Source organism: Acanthochromis polyacanthus, chromosome 19, assembly GCF_021347895.1.
Source record: "Acanthochromis polyacanthus isolate Apoly-LR-REF ecotype Palm Island chromosome 19, KAUST_Apoly_ChrSc, whole genome shotgun sequence".
Taxonomy (NCBI): domain Eukaryota; kingdom Metazoa; phylum Chordata; class Actinopteri; family Pomacentridae; genus Acanthochromis; species Acanthochromis polyacanthus.
The window spans coordinates 5,676,290-5,696,370 of NC_067131.1; the positions used below are offsets into that span (position 1 = coordinate 5,676,290).

Sequence of the window (20,081 nt, forward strand, 5' to 3'; positions counted from 1 at the left end):
TTAGATAAAAAAATATTTAAAATCATCTCTACTACTTACATTTATTCAAATTCATCACTTTTTTCAAACGACTACTTGCTAGTATTTTATTTAAACTTAGTTTTTCACTGCTCAGGATCAACCATAAATCCCATAGACATATATATATATATATATATATATATATATATATATATATATATATATATATATATATATATATATATATGGCATGCCGTTTAGGAAATTATATATATAATGAAAGTCGATATATATATAATGAAAGTCGATATATATATAATGAAAGTCGATATATATATAATGAAACTTGATATATATATAATGAAACTCGATATATATATAATGAAACTTGATATATATATAATGAAAGTTGATATATATATAATGAAACTTGATATATATATAATGAAACTCGATATATATATAATGAAACTTGATATATATATAATGAAAGTTGATATATATATAATGAAAGTTGATATATATATATAATGAAAGTCGATATATATATATATATAATGAAACTTGATATATATATAATGAAAGTTGATATATATATAATGAAAGTTGATATATATATAATGAAAGTCGGAATATAGAATGTTCAGATTTTCATTCCATCTATTCAAAGTTTCATTCCATATATTCAGACTTTTTCCTACTGAGCCCTGGAAGGACATGGCAAACAAAAACAGGAACCTGATTGGACATTTGCTCTTCAGATGAGCTCTTCTGTGATTATCTATCTATCTTCATGGTTGTCACAGGGAACGGCGACTACGTTTGAGAAAACAGGTAATTTTTAGAGATGTTTTGATTCTGAACACTGAACGTGTTAGCATTAGCTTAGCTACTTAGCTTCGACTACATTTGCATCCCTACATAGCTTAAAGGTTAAACAACTGCACCATATGTTGATGATAATGATAATATCTATGTTTATCTTTATAGCTGGTCTTAAGGCTAATTACGAGGCAGAGGTCAGCTGCTGCCTGGACACATCCATGATCACGCCACTGGTGGGACACAATCGTACTGGATTTCAGCTGAAGGCTGCTGTTCTGTCCAAACTGAGACATTTTTATTGTGACATACCCTCCACTGTTGTTAGCTTTTGATTCAATAATTTTTTTTGAGATGAGGAAATCACTATTGCATGTTTCTAGTTAAATACCCTACTTTTATGATATATCACTACAGCATGCACTTTTTATATTTTCCATCAATTTCACCCAAAAGTTGAATAACTATTTGTGAGCAGTGTATGTAGACACATAATAGAAGCACATTTCAATAATATATCTGCTGCAGTAGTGCAGTTTATCTACCTAGATTGGTGTAACAGTAAAAAAAAAAAAACAATATATGCTACTGATGTTTCTGACTAAAATCTGCTTGAAAAGCACAACTGCTTATCTGTCAAAATGTGTGTAACAAAAGTGTGCACTGAACACTGAATAAAGTCTCTGTACATTATAGACAAAATTTGCATCTCTCATCACAAATTTCTGTTTATTCACCCAAAGTGCATGAGTAAAATACAAAACAGGTGAAGTACTAAAAAAGATTTATTTTCTAGAAAAGCCAATAGTCAACAATGCAGTTTAATTCTGGGACAGTTGCTCCAGCACCGACGCCATGCGTCCCATCAGTGCAACCAAGGTTTTCATTCATCTTCTGGATGTTCTGGAGCATGGCAGAGGTCACGTCTTGGTGTCTTCCGATCTGTTCCAAGAACCGTTCCTCTGACCTCTCCAGATACTGCAGAGGATCCACAGCAGCTTCCTGGTTCCCTTTTCCTGCATAAAAGCATCCAAAAAGTATTAGTTGTCAGTAATTATTTTCTATTTTCATAAACACAGTTAACTTAAAGTAAATGTTCTATTTTGTGATTTTAGGATGGGTCAAAAGATAACATACTGATCATGTTGATGTCTGCATAGTCTAAACAGATCTTACTTGATTTGGTCTGTAGAGAGGAGGACAGCGTGGAGGAGCTGCAGGACGGAACCAGTTAAGCTGCAGACTAGTGCTCCTGGTAACTGGACCTCATCATCCAAGGCCGACAACTAAATAAAATGAACAAGACATGCTGTTGATAGCATCTGTAATACAAATGATTTTATCCATTAACTGATTTATTGCTTTGTCCATACAATGTTAGAAAGTGTTACAAATAATACCTGTAATAATTTCCAACAGTGATAAATGCCTTGTTTTATTTTACAACAAAAAACACCAAAAGCATCTGTGTATAAGAAATCAGTGCATTGGATTTCCACATCTGCAAAGCTAGAAAATCACACATCAGAATTTTACCTTGAAATTATGAAAATAGCTGCAGATTACCAGTACTCTTTACTTCATTGTGTTAACTTGATCATTTGAATCAGTTTTTTAGACTTGTATTACTGATACGAAACATAATCAACACATAAATTAAAATGTGTTCGCAAAGAGTTCACTGGTTCTTCAAGGAAAATTTCAATGATAACCATATAGTTCAGTAATATGATTAATGGGTCATTGTGTAACAGCGTGGGAGGTTCTGAATACAGGTCTTGGACTGAAATATTGCTGCTGCTTTCCTCCGGTTTTATAAGGAGTTGTTTCATAGCTTGTTAGCTTACCAGCGGCTAACTGGCTGGCAAACAATAGTTCAACGCCAACCTCTAATCACTGATCCGGTGTCCGGACCGCGTTAGCTGGCGGAACGTTCATAATACTGATGTGGGACTGTTGTAGCTAGCGTATTCATAGTAGGATAACAGCAGGATGTTGGAGAAATAAAACTTACCATTATCAGGATCGCTGGTCTGCATGGCAGATTCTTAGCGCATCGCACTGCTTGAATGTCTGTGTATTTCAGGCCGATTTCAAAATAAAACTCAATAAAATTCTCGTCCGGGTGAGTGTCCTTCATTGTCGCTTCGCCATACGGACATGTCCCTTCCGGGGCTCGGTAGGAAAAAAAGATTTGATATATATATATAATGAAAGTTGATATATATATATATAATGAAAGTCGATATATATATATATAATGAAACTTGATATATATATAATGAAAGTTGATATATATATAATGAAAGTCGATATATATATAACGAAACTTGATATATATATAATGAAAGTTGATATATATATAATGAAAGTCGATATATATATAATGAAACTTGATATATATATATAATGAAAGTCGATATATATATAATGAAACTTGATATATATATAATGAAACTTGATATATATATATATATATATATATATATATATATATATATATATATATCGACTTTCATTATATATATATCAAGTTTCATTATATATATATCGAGTTTCATTATATATATATCAAGTTTCATTATATATATATCGACTTTCATTATATATATATCGACTTTCATTATATATATATCGACTTTCATTATATATATAATTTCCTAAACGGCATGCCATATATATATATATATATATATATATATATATATATGTCTATGATAAATCCGCTCACATACCGGATGTTGTCCAGCAGGTGCCACCTCCTTCCTTCCGGATTTTGTGCGCAGCCGCGGTTCCTACCGGCTCCAGAGCGAAGCAGGAAGTGGAGCGAGAGGTGGAAACATGGAGTTAGGATTTGTTGTCGAGAAAAACAGGGCTTTGGCATGGACGTAGACGTGTGTTGAAGTTATTTTTCTGCCACATTTCGGTTTATAATAAAGATCTGGTTTGGAAACCATGAAGATAAATGAAAACACGCTGCTGGAGGGACACAGAGTTGTGTTGGTTCCGTACAACAAACACCATGTGGTCAGGTAACACTAGCAGCTGTTCATGTCTGAGGGTAACTGTCCAGCCTGTCTGACAGTTATTAACACTCTCAATTTGTCTTTTCTGGCCTTTTTGTGCATTTTTTTTCTGCCAGTATCTCTTAAATATCTTATTGTTTTACCTGCACTTTGTTTTATTCTTATTTGACTTCTAAATGCGGTGTTAGCTTCATTTTCTTAGTAGAGTTTGGAGTTTGTTCTTGCAGTTCAGGTTTTTATGAATCTAAAACTGGATTTAAAACCGTTGTATCCCTTAAAATATATTTAATCTTGGTTCTTTAAGCTAAACCACCGCAGTTTCTAATGTAAAGCTGATATTAGCTGTTCAATCTTCTAATTCCTGCACATAGAATAAAGATTTTTGTAGAGGGCCACACCAAAATAGGGCTGGGTATTATTTATAATGTGCTTTTTAAGGAAAATAAGTGACAAAAACAGCATTAATTCTGTAGCTTTTTCATTGTATTTTATATTATTTGCTTGCCCAGGTGTCACAGAGCACTAAGACTTCAAGGTTATTCCATCTAAAAAACTCAGGACACTTTCTTATCATTAACATAGATCTATAAAATAGTATCTGATATATCAAATACTTTTCAAGATCTCTTTTTATATTTTAAATTGCCACTATAAGCACATAATTTAAGCACTTTGAAACTTGAGGCTATGTTTAGATGACGATGTATATTTGAGGAACTATGAAAGATAGAATCCCTTGATTTAAATTATTTCCCATGATGCCCTTGATTCAGAATCTGCAATATTAGACAAGTAGACTCGATAGTCTCTGATTATAAGTGGGTGGAAATATGGGGGGAAAAATCCGAGTCCCATCTTTGAGCACATTAACAAAAAAAAATGATGATGCATGTCACCATAATCGGAGACTATTTTATCTACTTGTGCAGTATTGCATTAATAATGAGAAATAACTGTGAAATTTTTAGACTTTAATAATTCCTCAGATGTTCTTGTTCAAACAGCCTCAAATTTCAGTGTGAAAGTGGTTTTGAAAATGTGATAATTTGAGGTAAAATGTCCTCTACATGCTGACAAAAGACAAAGAATTCTATTAAATTTATCAGATATAAACTCCACTATTACAAAAATATCTGTTTGACCCAGGGGTGTCAAACATGCGGCTCGCGGGCCAAAACCGGCCCTCCAGAGGGTCCAATCCAACCCAAAGTGTGAAAATTACAGAGAAGACATTAACTGCAAGTTGTAAATTTGTAAAACTATAAATTTACACTCATTTTTAAACGATGACGAGATGTTTTTTTTGTTTGACTTTTGTCGTTTGTCTCTGTGTTTCTCATTTTTGTCGCTATGTTTCCTTTTTGTCTCGCTTGTGCTCTTTGTCATATTTTTTTCATTTTGTGTTTTCCTTTAGCGATGTTTTGTTCTGTTTTTGTTACTGAATGTATGGCCCCTAATTTTAAAAAGAAATGTAAAGCTTGGGGGTTAAATTAGGAAACATCTGATCACAGGCTCAAAATCTGAACAAAATATGAATTAAATTGTTTTGCTCCCTCAGTGGTTCATTGGAAGCTGTGGATCAGAAGCTAACTTTGGGAATCTGTTAATGTTTCTTCCAGGTATCACGAGTGGATGAAGTCACCTGAGCTGCAGCTGCTGACTGCTTCAGAGCCGCTGAGCCTGGAGGAGGAATACAACATGCAGAGGAGCTGGAGGGAAGATGAAGACAGTAAGGACTCTTCAGTCTGCACTCTGCTCTAAATAAATAACCCCTAGAAACGCTGCATAAACAGAGCTGACATTTACTAACCCTCTGTACCCAAAGCAGTTTCTGGGCTAGTATTTTCTTGTCACATTGTCACTCAGTGTAGGTGAATTTTTCACTGCAACATAAAGTTCTGCATCTCTGTGGAAACAGCACAGCCATGACTAGAAGTAGAGAGGATTCAGATTTGTGTTTTGTGCAGTTTGACAGTTATAATCCCAGATTCTTTGACCACTATGGGAAAAAGTTCCACTAGATGGCTCCACATACCAAAGACATTTTACTTCTTATGTCTGCTGTTTAGCTAAAAAGTCCCAGATTTTTTGTCTCATCACTGTTGGTCACAACTGAGTTAATCATGACTTCATGGTTGCATCCAGGTGTGCAGAATTTTTAGTTTTTTACAGAATCTCGTTAGACCAAATGGTTTATTTTTGGCAAATTTCTAAGTAAGACGTAAAATATCTACACTACCAGTTAAAGGTTTGGACACACATTCTCATTCAGTGGTTTTATTTATTCGTTATATTTTCTACATTGTAGATTAATACTGAAGATTAATAGTTTTTTGTTTGCAACATTATTCCAAATGTATTCTTTTTTAGTTTTGATGTCTTCAGTATTAATCCACAATGTATAAAATAATAAGATAAAAACCACTGAATGAGAAGGTGTGTCCAAACTTTTGACCGCTAGTGTGTAGATGCTGAGGAAATATCATGATTTTATGCTGGAATTTAGTTCAGAATGTCAGGAAGTTGAAAATCCAAATTTTCTTTTTGTTTTTCCTTTTCTTGCACTGATTATTGCTGTAATTTTACCAAATATTTGACAGCCCGGTGAGATCTGGGATTCAGAGGGTAAAAACAAATCCATCTTCAGCTTTCCACATTTCAGGATAGAAAAAAAATCCCATTTTTTAGCCCGTTCTTCAGCTTATAGCTTCACTCAACCCTAATCAGTCTTTTAACTCTTACTTTCCAGAGTGCACGTTCATTATCTTGGACAAGCAGCGGTGGATGGATTCCAGTCTAGAGGAGGAGCAGTGCATGGTGGGAGACGTCAACATCTTCCTGACCGACCCCACAGATTCATTGTTAGCTGAGCTGGAGGTCATGATAGCAGGTGACACTCGACAGAGTCAGCCTGCGCTTCAGCTGCTATTTCTCTGAATCTGGTCCATTTCAGCTCTATTTTGTCATTCACTTGTTCAGATTTTGAGGCTGTGTCTTGTTTGTAACAGAGCCCAGCTACAGAGGAAAAGGCATCGGGAAGGAGGTGACCCAAATGATGATGAGCTACGGTGAGACGCTGATGCACTCTGTCAGAAGATTTCTTAACAGTAGTTAAAGCTAAACTGTGCAGGATAATAAAAACAGCAGCAGTACACTGGATTTTGAAAGCATAAATACTTCATTTATTTATCACTGTCAGGATGTAAAGAGACTTTCAACAAATACAACAAAATGCTTCTGGAACACGTCACATCGGCTTTAATGCTGCAAATTGATCAAAGAGGTGTTATTTACAGAATTTAAGAGGAAAAATGACTGATTTGCTGCTCGTTACCTGCTGCCAAATGGCTGCTGCTCAGGTTTCTATTTTTTTTTTTTTTTTTTTTATTCTTTTGGTTGTGGCAAACAAACAACTGAATCAGTCGAAGCCTTGCAGGAAATGATCTGCCTGACCTGGAGCCAGAGCGATAAATGTGGGCGTTGATGAAACAAAAATTCTTAAATCCTGTCATTACTTTGACTGTCAGGATAAATGAACCGCTAACACATCAGCTAATAACGACATTAACATGACAGATGACTCACTTGGTGTTTAATTCTTTGGATTGATTTGAAAAACGCTCCAATCACAGTCTGCATTTAATGCCTTTAGCCTTGTTTGAAGAGGAAAAAAGAGGCATTCGGGGGTATTAAATGCTCAATTACATATAAAAAAGAGCTGCTGCTGCAAAAATGTCTCACTTCAGACGACAGTAAGGCTTCAACGATTTATCGATTAGTTGTCAGCTGATCATAAAAATAACTATTTATGTTGAACTTTAACCGAACTATGGGCCACCATGACAGAGACTTCTGTGGTGGTTAATGGCTTCGGGCCGGAGCTCATTTAATTAACCTGAGACTCGTAGAAAATCATTCTAATGACTGAGAGACTAATAAAACCAAGCTGCTTTTGCTGTGAAAGTCAAGTATCTGTGATGGGAAGTCGCTCTGTCAGCACATGGAACAATCTCCACTGTGCTTAATTTGTGTTGCAGATTAATTATTTATTGATTATCAACGCTGCCGACTGTTGGCTACGAAAACTGTTCAAAATCTGCATCCCCAGTGGTGGTGATCGGTGTGTTGTCCTCCAACAGGGATGAGCAAACTTGGGATCGGAAAGTTTCAAGCAAAGATCGGGCTGGACAACCAGGTCAGCATCGCCATGTTCAAGAAGCTGCTCTTCCAGGAGGTAAGAAGGTCACGTTGTCTCTTTGTGTCTGGTGTCAAATATGAGTCTCAGAGAATCACAGTTCCTGTTGCATCGGCTGCAGGTGTCGGTGTGTAAGGTGTTCAAAGAGGTGACTCTGGAACTGATGGTGGATAAATCTGTTCGGGTGAAGCTGCTGGAAGACATGGCTCATGTGAAGGAGAAGAACTACAGACAGACCTGCAGCAACAGACGGGAATTGCGTTCACAGTGAGGTGCTTCCTTAAGAAGTCAGTAAATTTAAAATAACTTTAATTTAGCTTGTAGGCTTTACAGGTGGTATAGGTGACTACAAAAAAATCGGAATCAGGCTAACTGTTATGTCTTTATGCTAAGCTAAGCTAAGCCACTGCTGGTCGTAGGTCCATTTTTATCAACACAAAAGTGGCATCAATCTTCTGATCTAACTTGTTGAAACCAAACCAAGCTCCAACAGGTCAGACTGTTCCTTTAAAGGTTCCACATTATACCAAATTAATAGTCCACAAATGTTTGTCTAACCAACAATCCAGTGACAACTCTACATTTGGTTTAAATTGAATATATCCATTTGCCTCGTGGATTTGTCCACTTCGATTCTCTTGAAGACACCGTAGCGATGAAATGTTAATGAAAGTCTGTTTGCACAATAAAAGCCTGTAAACTATCAGTTTGCTTCAGGCCCCTTTTGTCCTCTGGTAGTTTTCTTCATCCAGTCCTTAGTGACTGGTTTTAAATACTTTTTAGCTTCCATCAGTTCTGAACACGCCACAGCATTACAGTTTCTACACATCCCTGTAATGTGGGTTAACAATCAAAGCTAATGGTAATGCTACTCACATTAGCTGTACAACATGCTAACAGCAAAGATTTTTGGTGGGATTGCCATCAATATTAAAGGAAATCCACTGGATCTTCTGTTCCTCAGATGCTGGGAATGCACTAAGACTCTTGTGTTTAGTCTTGCAGCAAACATAAGAGTTATTTGTTGCTTTTTAGAGTTAGCAGAAGCAGCTGAGCAGGGTAATACAACTGCACCGTGGTTACGCTTACTGCTTCCTGCTTGTTTTAGTTGTTTACCTGCAAAAAAGTAGTCAGTGAAGAGGCAGACTTATGCATTTATTTTAGCTAAAACTCTTGTGTATTTGCTTTCTACATAGAGACTTTAAGACTGTCTTTTACCACTCGGTCTTTAAATTATGTTTAGATTTTGTTTGGCATCTGGTTAAAATTATTACTGGTTTGTAAAGATGTGAGGCCATTTAGTTTCATGAGAGCGAGAACACACAAATTGACACAATCAAAGTGGACCTTTTTAATTTGAAATGCACTGTTAGATTTGCTTTTTATACTTCCAAAGTTTATGTGGGGACAGTATATTAAATGTGTTCTTTAATGCTCAGGTTAGACAGAAATGGAAGAACCTGTGGTTTTTGATGCCCTGTGGTTTATAATGGAGGATCTTATTTGGCTTGTGCACAACCTTGACTAACTAGAAATCATTTGAAAACACAAAACCTCTTGATTCTTTCTCTGTAAAGCAGATTCCGGTACCACCACTGTAACGGCAAATGCTTATTTTGTAGCATCCTTACATTTAAACCATAACAATGAAATTTTAAAAATCCAGACAAGAGACAGGTTTGTGTCTCACTTAGACTAGTTCTGACATTTTAGTGCTAAACTCCAAACAGCTGCCGTTTAGAAAAGACCAGAATCACAACTTTAACTGACAGCGTTCAAGACCAGACATCGTTTAACTTTGGATGTGTCTGTTTTAAACGTTTAAGTAAGATTTCACCCTGTACTCTAAAATAACAGTCATTTCCTAAAGCATTTTCTGGTGCACAGGCTAATCACAGTGAAGAACATCTCTTGTGCATTAAAACTGACATATTTGTCTCATGTTCCTCCTAATTGCCGCATTAGTCTGCTGCATTTTTCATAATTTTCTTGTTGAAAACCGGACGTCTGGTTATGATGAAGCACCACTGTAGGAGCTTTTTTTTGTTCTAAAGCCTTCAACACAACATGCTCTAAAGCCACAAACCAAAAATTCCCGTCAATAGCAGAAACTGATCATTTTTGAGACATTCAGGATGTAAAATCTTTGAACGTTGCCCCATTACTGTTGACCTGACGTACCCCTTTTCGACCAAAAAGAACCAGGTGCTAGTTCAGTGCTGGTGCTTAGTTGGTTCAAATCTTGTGCCTCCTAAGAACCGGTTTGCAATCCAGGAATAAATAAACAAGCTGTTAGTAGCTACACCCCCTGTCAAAAGTTTCAAATGAATGAGAACCCATCTCAAAACTTTTGACGGGGTGTACATGTCTTCATCGTAGTCACAAGTAACGGCTACAGCGGCGTTTTCACCGTTGATTGTTGGTCACGGTCAAGGGCGTCAGTTTGTTTTTAAAAGTGGGGGGGACGGAGGCCACAGCACTTTGAGAAAATGTCGAACAACGGCGGCAAAATGCCACAAGCTGGCCTCGAATTCACAACCACCGCACGAAAGGCAGAGGCATAAACTGTTGAGCTATCGGTACATGCAGGTAGAGGGGTCTCTGGGCCGCTATAGTACTAATTCTCCTGGGCCGAAATTTTGCCTCTGGTCGGAGCTTCCACTTGGCACAGGCGCAAATTTAGCATCTGCGCATTTTCTTTGTTTGTTTTTTTAACCTCACGAAGGTGTGCTGCGTGTCTGTGCAACTCTCGGCCGAGTGCGGATGGTGCGTTCATGAGCATCGGAATTTTCTATACTACTGAAAATAACTGGGTTTACAACGGCTTACATGTGAAGAATTTGAATGTGTTGGAGACAAAATGACCCCTGACAAAAAGTGGGCGGGACACGTCCCCACCGTCCCCCCCTAAACTGACGCCTATGGTCACGGTAACCCTGCACCCAACCCGTTACGTACTCGGTTCTTATCTCTGGCCCAGCAAAGAGTTGGTGCCTGAAAATCACCAGTTTTTGGAGCCTGGAGCTGGTGTTTAGTTGGTGGAAAAACAAAGAACTGGTGTTAAGTTGAACACTGGCTCCGAACTAGCTTGTTCAAAAAGGAGACAGTCAGAGGGATGGATATCTATTATTAATCTAAAACTGAAGGAAATCTTCCACCTCATAAATGTTAATTTGTTGTTAATGGTATTAAACATCATTTAAAGATAGAGCAGTAAAAGACAGTCGCTAAGCACTCCTTATTAAGTCTCAAGGGACCTGAAGATTACTTTATGTTGGTTAGTTCATTAATAATGGAGCAGTTTACAGATCATTTTACATCATTTATTGTGCCTCAATTAACGGTTAAGTGCTCAACCACTTTGGTCCAAACTGAAGTGACTAAACAGTGTCTGGATGCAAGCAGACAGTGTTAGATAATGAATCCTCATCACTTTGATGATCTCCTGACTTTTCCCTCAGCACCACGTTGAGATCGGCACTTGGTTTTAGTGGAAATATCTCAACAATTTCTAGTTTAAATTAAACCCGTGTTCCTTTCAGGCTAAATGAACAAGATGGACAAACATGCTAACATTAGATACTGCATCGTCACACAGCGAGAACCATATTTTATCTTGTTTGTTTATTAAATGACCTTCACTTCCTTTGCATGCTAACATTCACTAAGACGGTGAGTATGGTCTGTATTACAGAGCTGACGTTGGCTTCAGATTAGTTAAGACACAGTAAAGGGAAAACCTGACTTACATTACCGACTATAATCAACCGTTTTTTTAACTTTTACTCTATATATGGTGCCAATTCACAACCTAAATCATCTCAGGGTACTTCATATAGTAAGCTCAAGACCTTATAATATTACATTATAGAGAGAAACTCAATGAAAAACATTCCCGTTGAGTAAACTCACTTTAAGGAAAAACAAATGTCCAGCAGAGCCAGGCTCAGGGAGAGTAGACATTTTAGTAGACATTTCTTCGCGTTGCAGTTACCCAGACTCCACTGAACTACTGTAGAGGCTTGTATTTTCCTCTGAAATTTCATGACCTGTCTTGAACTTTCCTCTGCAGCAGACATAAATACACATTAGACTAAAGTGTCATCAGCCTAATGGTGACTGCAGCAGCGTGATTACAGACATATTAGTTGGTTTATGGTTTCATGTGTCAGTCCTCAAATACACAGTAATGTTTGTAGTATTGACGATGATAAGAAAATGGGTATCATCCATCACACAAATTGATTTATTTGCAATTTCTGCTGTGGAGCTCCGCTTTTACGGCAGTACTTCCTTTAAATGAAAATAAATGTCTCCGCATCAGTCAATCTTTAGAAGCAGAGCAAACACATTTTACCACTTTCGCAAATATCGTCCAATTTCAAGATATCTTTAAGAATTAAAGTTAAATTTTCGATCTTATAAACCGGCGAGAATCACCACTATGTCTATTCTGGAGCTTTTGATCAACTCACCTGAGCTTCGTCACCTCAGTTTCAAGTCATTCAAGTGTTCAGAAACTGTTGAATTTCAAACATCTACTGTTCTGTGACAACTAGGCAAAGTCTACTTGTGATGGTGTTTAAGTGATTAGCTCAAAAGTTTCAGAAAAACTGCTAAATATATATTGTGGTGACTTCCAGTTTTCCTGTTAGCTGTTAGCGTGCTAACATGGTGAACATGTTCAGACAATGAACCTCGTTTTTGCTGATTCTTTAGTCAGTTACATCTGCATTCAAATGACAAACTAAATGTACAGTCCTGTATTTTATTGTTGTACATTTAAGATAAAACCAGTGCGAAGTGATGGAGAGAACTTTTCTTTCAGCGAGACTTACTCTTCTGTTACAAAAAGACAACAAGTCAGGTATCTGTTGCAGTGCATAGCCATTTAATGATGCGGACAATGTTTGAGCAGGGAGGAAGCTGTACAAGACCCAGTGCAGTAGAGGCAGAGTTTTAACAAAACACTTTGCAGAATGAAGGCATTTCAGACGTTGGACCATCGGTTCAATATCAACATCTGGTCCTTTTGCACCAGAATATTTAGAAGTTCTGGGTCAAAGTGAAGTTAATACCACAGCCGACCTCTGTAAATTAGATCCCCTTAGCAACAAAACGTGTACTTTATTTCAGGTAACGAATTTGGAAATGTTGCTGCTGTTTTTGTCTTTTTCCTTCAACGTAGTCATTGGTTTTGGATTTTATCTGGAAACCAAGTAGCCTCAAGTTTCAAAATTGTTGGACAGTTTAAACAGCTGGAAAAATACATCCAACTGCTTCAAACACAGCAGCAACATTTGCAAACTGATATAATGTACACAGCAGAACGGTTAACACATGCAAAATTATTAGTATGGCCCTTTTATTATAATGCACTGGGATTAGTGTGCATTAGAGGCTGACTGATACAGGATTTTAAACAGTTTATGATTTAGGGACTGTTTGGTAGAATTTCTTGCAAAAAATAGTGAAAACGGTCAATAATTCTCTGGTTTCAGGAGGATTTGTTGCTTTTCTTTGTCATAAATCATCCTAAATTGATTATCTTTGGAATCGAAAGACATCACATTGAACCCTGGGAAGTTGAGTGGCATTTTTTCCACTAATTATTAGATTAAATGATTAATCAAGAGGCCAAAAAGTAGATTAATCGATAATGTAAGTAACTCTTAGTTGCAGCCTTAAGACATTGTGTAAGTATCTTTTGAATCTGAAGAGTTGTGAGTATAAACACTGTAATTTACCTCAAGTATCTTTGGCATCACAAAATGTCTCGTTAGGAGCCGACGTATGTGCCTGTTGTTGCTGCAGTGAGATAAAATCCACTCGTATCAGTCGGGCTCTAGTTTGCATCCCAGACAGTGAGTATTAGACTGTAAAAGACTGAGGGGCTTCACATTCACACAGCCTTTACTGCACATGCTCAGATCGCCACATCTAACACCGGCAGACGCACAACTCTGACTGGCAGCGGACATGTGACTCCAGTGCAGCACGAATAGGGCCGCCTGATGCTCCACTGACCCTCAAATCCACCCTGACCTCCATGTAATGCACCAGAAAACCCCAAAGTGCAAAACATGGTCACCAGGGAGGCATTTAAGGTGATTTTTTTTAAAAACAGTACAAAGAGGGTACAAGAGCGACAACAATTCCATAGGAATTTAAGATGATTTTTTTTTTTTTTAACATCTGTCCACACCCCCCCCCCCCCCCCTTCGTCCATCTGTACAGACTTTTCAACTCTCAGGATTCAGCAGGTGAGAGTGGAAAACCTGCAGCTCAAATTTAGTTCTTGGACGTTTGCGTGGATTCCAGAAACTCTTTCGCTGCAGACGACAGATTTTGCACCAGCTGTCGGACCACCACCTCCTGCCGTCTGGCCCAGGTTAGGCCGTCGTCCACGGCGACGTTTACCGGCACACAGACGTCCTCTTTCTGCAGGTCGGTCATCCGGCAGGCGGCGGCGACTCCGACCAATCCCAGCAGCAGCAGGAGGAGGAGCTTGAACATCAGGCCAATGAGAGAGTGGCGAGGTTTGGGCGCCGATTCCACAACAACCTTTTTATCCCCTGAAATGAAACAAGTACGAGACATTAGAATGAGGAATAAGTCGATCATCATGGCCGGCATTTTACCGATTATTGATATTGATAAATAGACAGATTATTGACAGATTTAATGCTCTACTTCAGGTCTGATGCAGCTCCTCTCTGTGGTCTCACAAATGTCTAGAAACACATGCTGCTGCCAATAAAAAAAACACGAAATTAGCTTCTCCTACAGTGGCTGAGGCTATGCTAAGAAGGCAGTCACAGATTAATCTGAAACAATAATTACTAACGCTTTAAGATCTGGACCTTAGTGGGTAATAAAAGTAATAGAACAGTGAAAAATTAAGAAAACAGAAGAACAACAGACGGAACTTCAGGAAACCAACTGATCAATCTCAGTCAGTAAACAGAGAACAACGTCCTAATTTAATTTCTCCTACTTCTAATTTACATATTGAGTTATCACCCTTATTAATGAAGAGGTCTAGTTATGAATGACAGGCTCCTGCTGTGACATGCTGTACCGTTGTCCCTGGAAAACCCATATCAATTGATCTTAAATTAGAACGACTCCTTAAACCTTAAATAACAGTTTTTTTGTGCTGTTAAACTCTTTATAAAGCCTTCTTCAAATGAACTGGCCTTTAATCTGAGCACCATTCGGCCTTTGAACCCACCTGCCTGTCCGTTCTTCTTCTTCTTCTCCTCGTTCTTCTTCTTCTGTTGTTCCTGAGCAGCCAGAGCCGCCATCTGAGCGTTGTACTCTTTCCTCCTCTTCTCCTTCTCCTCGGCCTTCTCCCGTTTACGAGCCTCCTTCTCTCTGGCCTCCCGCTCCCTCTGCTTCGCCTCCTTCTTCCTCTCCAGCTCTGATCGATGGAGGAAGGAAATGTGATCACAGCAACACAAAAAGGAAATTAACTGATTGTGTTTCTGGAATAGTTTGTCCTGCCATAAATCGATCAGTGTATTCTCTTTGATGATGACGCTCAGACATTATGCTGCTGGTGTGTGATGCTTTTCCAAACAAGGCAGAGCGAAAATGAGAATGTAGACTAACCTGTAAACACCTTTAGAGAAAACCGATGAATTATAATTACATTTTGTGCCTGGATTAGTTCAGCATTTCTGCTAGTTTTGTGAGGTTTTTTTTTTGTCCCCCGGGGGAATATTGTGTGAGATTCATTCCGTGTTATTACAGTTTAGTTGGATGAAGAATCTCACCAGACATCATCTTTTTCTACACAAAGCTGTGGTAATATTTTTTTAAAAGGCTCTACTTGTTCTAATGTAGCTGCCCAGCTCCCCCAGAGTTTACTTTAAACTTCATTTCTTACCTTTTTCCTTCAGGAGACGTTTCTCTCGTGCTCGATCGACCTCGTCCTGAAGAGCTCTCATGTGCTGCAGAACCTGAAACACATGAGCGTTAGTTTTGGAAACTCTACCACTACAGGTGAACCAGCCGTTGTTTCTCTGTGTCACCTTAGAGGCACACTGTTTGCACTGCTTCTCATCCAGACAGTCTCCTGCTGCTTTGGCCAAACCGGCCTCCAGAGGGTTATCCTTCAGATCCAGCCACTTCAGACTCTAAACACAGAAGAAGAAACAGACTTAAAAAAACAAAGTCAGAGAACTCAAACCACTTCACATACTTAAATATCATCAATAAACCACTAGTGGAAGGTTAATACTAGAATAAGAAAACACTTTTTAGCTTCCTTGAGGAGTGTTAAAAAGACTGATGCGTCATGTATTTTGGTTCTACGGCACCAAATCTTTTCATCAGAGCTTCATTTTCTGACTGAAACGTGAGATTCTAACAGTTTCAGTCTGGACATTTCAGACGCTGAGGCTTTACGCTGGTAGAAGCTGTGGATAAAAGTGCAAAATGACAACCGACCCGGAGCTGGGAGAAGCTGACAGGCAGCACCGTCAGCTTGTTGTTGTACAGATCCAGATGCTGGAGGTTGACCAGGTTCCCCAGGTCATCTGGCAAACAGGTCAGCTGGTTCTTACTCAGATCCACCTTCACCAAGTGGGTCAGACTGCAGAACTCTGGCTGCACGAAAGAACGAAAGAAAATCAGCCGAAGAGACACACATCAGTTTTAATAATGTCAGATTGTTAACGCGGTAAATCCTGCAGGTGAGTTTAAAGCTGCTGAAGTTTGCAGGCTGGAAAAAGCTGCAAATCGGGTTAAGAGACGAGCAGAAAGAACATAATTAGTAGACAGAGAAGATCTTTAAATACTAGTGTAGCATAAAGTTAATTCTGCTTGACTGAAGCCGTAACCCCAGAGGGTTTTTAACTGTTTACTTCCCAGTATTCTAGAAATTTCAAAAACTTGTAAATAAGTTGATTCAAATTTAAGGTGTCGTGTTGTTTTTCCAATGAGCAGAAAAATATTAAATCAATAGTGGCTCCATCAATCATTTTATGAATTTGCGAAAAAAAAAAAAAAAAACACAATTCAGACAAGCAGTTAATTAGGGTTAAGTTTAGTGTATAAATATGTATGTGTGTTTAATACTCATAGGAAGGGAAATAATGTCCCCAGAACAGAAAACACATTTTAACTGTTTAGTTTTAGTATAATGAAAAATGCTGGGTGTCATAAACTTCTAAATTAGTCTTAAAATTCTAAACTAATCGCTCAGAATCAGGGATTTTTTCAATGAACACAAAACTATATTAATCATTAGTGCCTCTACTGATTAATTCATGAATGAATTTGCTAAAAATCCCAAATTTTAACCTTCTCAAACAATTAATGTGGGTTAAGTTTAAAAGTGAAGGACATTAACTGGATAAAATAAAATGTTTCATTTCATAAAAATCATCTGTTTAAGATTTGTGTGTTTCATACTCACAGGAAGGGAGATGATGTTGTTACAAGATAAATCCACAACAGTGGCTTTGGGGAATAAAGCCTGTTGGAGGAAAAACATAATATATTGTACATACTGAGCAAAACCATACATACAGAATGTAGTATTTTATTAAAAACCATTTGTTCTTTTTAACCTAGTGGAATATGATTTATTTGTTTGTTTCATGTCGTGCACACAAGCGTGCCGAGCCCTTTTACAGGACACCAGTATAGTAGCTTTGCAGCAACACATCCAAAACACACATTAATCTGCTGCTCCGTTCTCAAACTGAATATGTTGCCTTTTATTCCAAAGGAGTTTCTCCATGAAAAAGGTTCTCCTTCTAAAACACAACTCAAGTTTTCCATGGTCACCTAACCCAAATAAATCAAAATAAACGGAGGATGTCTTACTGAAAAGTACCTCCCTCATATCTTTGTATTCAGGACAGCAAAACATAAAATGAACCTCATTCTAAGTTACACAGCAAAAAAAAGTCTGTCCTTCTCTGGAGCAGCGTTAGACCTCCCAGCCTCTGAAGATAATGTTCCTGAGTGTAACTCTGCACACAGAGATCTCTGTGTTTTGCTGAAATTATTCTTCACATCAGGTTCCACACTGAGCCTGTCCTTTATAGGACAATAAGTCAATAGACCATTTTTCTCTAACCCTAAGAAACATATTACTCCTCATCTCCTGAAAAATAAATGAGTTCTTCAAATGAAATAAAAATTTTAGCTCATCAACCCAGTGGTGACCACTGGAGATGTCGTACGTAATTAAATATAGTTTTTGGGATTCTCTGATTGGACGTCTATTCCAAAGGCGAAGCATTTGTAAGTAAGTAATAAGCAATAAGTGTTTATTGTTCCAACACACGGCATCTCCTCACATCATGAAAATGAATGAAACCATCCGTCAGTAGCAAGTCACACGTCTGTGACGCAAAGTTAGTGTTAAAAGTTGTACGACTTTTCCTGACGGACTCGGTGAAGTTGACAGACATTTTTAGGGGACTCGATCAAGTTGACAGACACAAAACAGTAGTGAATCTATTTCCAAATGGTAGAGTTGTGGACATCCAAGTGATCTTTATTCTCTCTTGTCTTCTGTGGCCTCATGTTATTTGAATAAAGTTGGATTTTAAGTTGGTTTTAGAGTCACTGGTCAAAGTGTGTGCTGGTCACATGATCTTTGTGCTTTAAAACTGATTAGACTGTGGATCAACTTCTGTTTTTTGGGGGGTTTTTTAGGATTTGCCACCAGCAGGTTTAAAACTTTGTGTGCCCAATTTGCTAAATGTAACCCTCCTTATTTAACATTTACATTGCAAATTAGATTTTTAACTTTTTCTTTTAAGCCAGAAAAAAAAATCATCTCCACGCTGCTTTATATTGTTGTTCTGGGTATTTTAATTAGAATTTTAATCAACATGCAGCAATAATGAAACCCCAGCCTTCAGTTTAACATCATAGTACACTTATATAATGTCCTGAATGTTTGATTTTACAGCATTTTTTTCCACACAGACACGATGTGAAACTTACCAGCTCTCTGACTGGCACCTCAGTGAGGTTCCCCAGGCTCAGGTCCGCCTCATTCCCACTGATTTTATCCCTCAGGTTCAACACTTTGCTGTTTTTACTCATCCTGGAGTCTGTAAACACGAGTCAGAGCGGCTGTGACACACAAAAAACACTCAAATAGACGAGATTTCCAACCGATTTCAACAGTTAGTTTCTTCCTGCTGCTGATACTTTGGACTAGCAGAGACCAGGAGAGCTGCTAACAGGATCCGCTCACCTGTTAGCTACCGAAGCTGCGTTCAAGTGACGGAAAAACGAGCGGTCCGGCTTTTAAATGTGAAGAAAGTTTGAGGAAAACCTGTGAGACGTTGCAGAGTTTGTGTTTTCTGGCAGCACTGACTGCCTCAATGAAAATCCACGTCACTGATTGAGCGACGGAGCGGAGACGCTGCAACGAACAGCGCCGCCTGCAGGAGCGGAGGACGCAGCGCACTGCACACAAACCGCAACTACAGGGTGTAAATAAAGGTTAGCTGAAACTATTTTGTTTATTTGTTTTTGTAGTGTTTCTTTATTAATTTAGCATATTTTAAATTGATTACGTATTGGTTTTCTGCTCCATATTGACCAATAATAGGTAATAAACTAAATTTTGATTAGCTCAGCTTACACATTAGTGGTAGCATTTTTATTCCATACTCTAATCACAGTAACAGCAACATCCTGAATTCCCCTCGGGATTAATAAAGTATCTATCTATCTATCTATCTATCTATCTATCTATCTATCTATCTATCTATCTATCTATCTATCTATCTATCTATCTATGTATCTATCTATCTATCTGTCTTTTACGTCCCACCCATCAAATTTTAATAAAATAATAAAATACTAAAACATGCAGCGGTTGTGTAAATTTTCTTGTCCTGAGAAAAAATACTAAAAACTAGGAGATAAGAATGTTTGAATATTTAAAAAAAAAAAAAAAAGTCTGGAGTTCCCCCTAAAATACAACTTTTCTCTTGTCCCACCCCCTGATGACCAAATTGAATCTCAAATAAAACAATTAAAATGAAATTTAAATCTTCCTTTTTTGGTATTTTTTTTATTGATGTCTCTTGTAATTG

At 37.8% G+C, this 20,081-nt stretch overlaps 2 protein-coding genes across 3 annotated transcripts; one reads left to right on the plus strand and one right to left on the minus strand.

The window, feature by feature from the left end:
- Window positions 1-3,569: 3,569 nt before the first annotated feature.
- On the plus strand, window positions 3,570-8,710 carry nat9 (N-acetyltransferase 9 (GCN5-related, putative)). Its single transcript, XM_022214751.2, has 6 exons — window positions 3,570-3,815; window positions 5,429-5,538; window positions 6,559-6,699; window positions 6,818-6,877; window positions 7,949-8,043; window positions 8,126-8,710. The coding sequence occupies exons 1-6, from the start codon at window positions 3,739-3,741 to the stop codon at window positions 8,273-8,275; spliced, it is 633 nt and encodes a 210-aa protein (XP_022070443.1). The 5' UTR covers window positions 3,570-3,738; the 3' UTR covers window positions 8,276-8,710.
- A 5,520-nt stretch (window positions 8,711-14,230) lies between these two features.
- Window positions 14,231-19,391, minus strand: lrrc59 (leucine rich repeat containing 59). Of its 2 annotated transcripts, none has more exons than XM_051939744.1 (8): window positions 19,232-19,391; window positions 18,976-19,085; window positions 17,429-17,488; window positions 16,459-16,617; window positions 16,041-16,145; window positions 15,896-15,968; window positions 15,239-15,427; window positions 14,231-14,579 (listed from the first exon to the last, which is right to left on the minus strand). In XM_051939744.1, the coding sequence occupies exons 2-8, from the start codon at window positions 19,075-19,077 to the stop codon at window positions 14,296-14,298; spliced, it is 972 nt and encodes a 323-aa protein (XP_051795704.1). In that variant the 5' UTR covers window positions 19,078-19,085; window positions 19,232-19,391; the 3' UTR covers window positions 14,231-14,295. The 2 variants fall into 2 exon arrangements, with proteins under 2 accessions (XP_051795704.1, XP_051795705.1); XM_051939745.1 differs by having other exon boundaries at window positions 18,976-19,107.
- Between the last annotated feature and the right edge of the window lie 690 nt (window positions 19,392-20,081).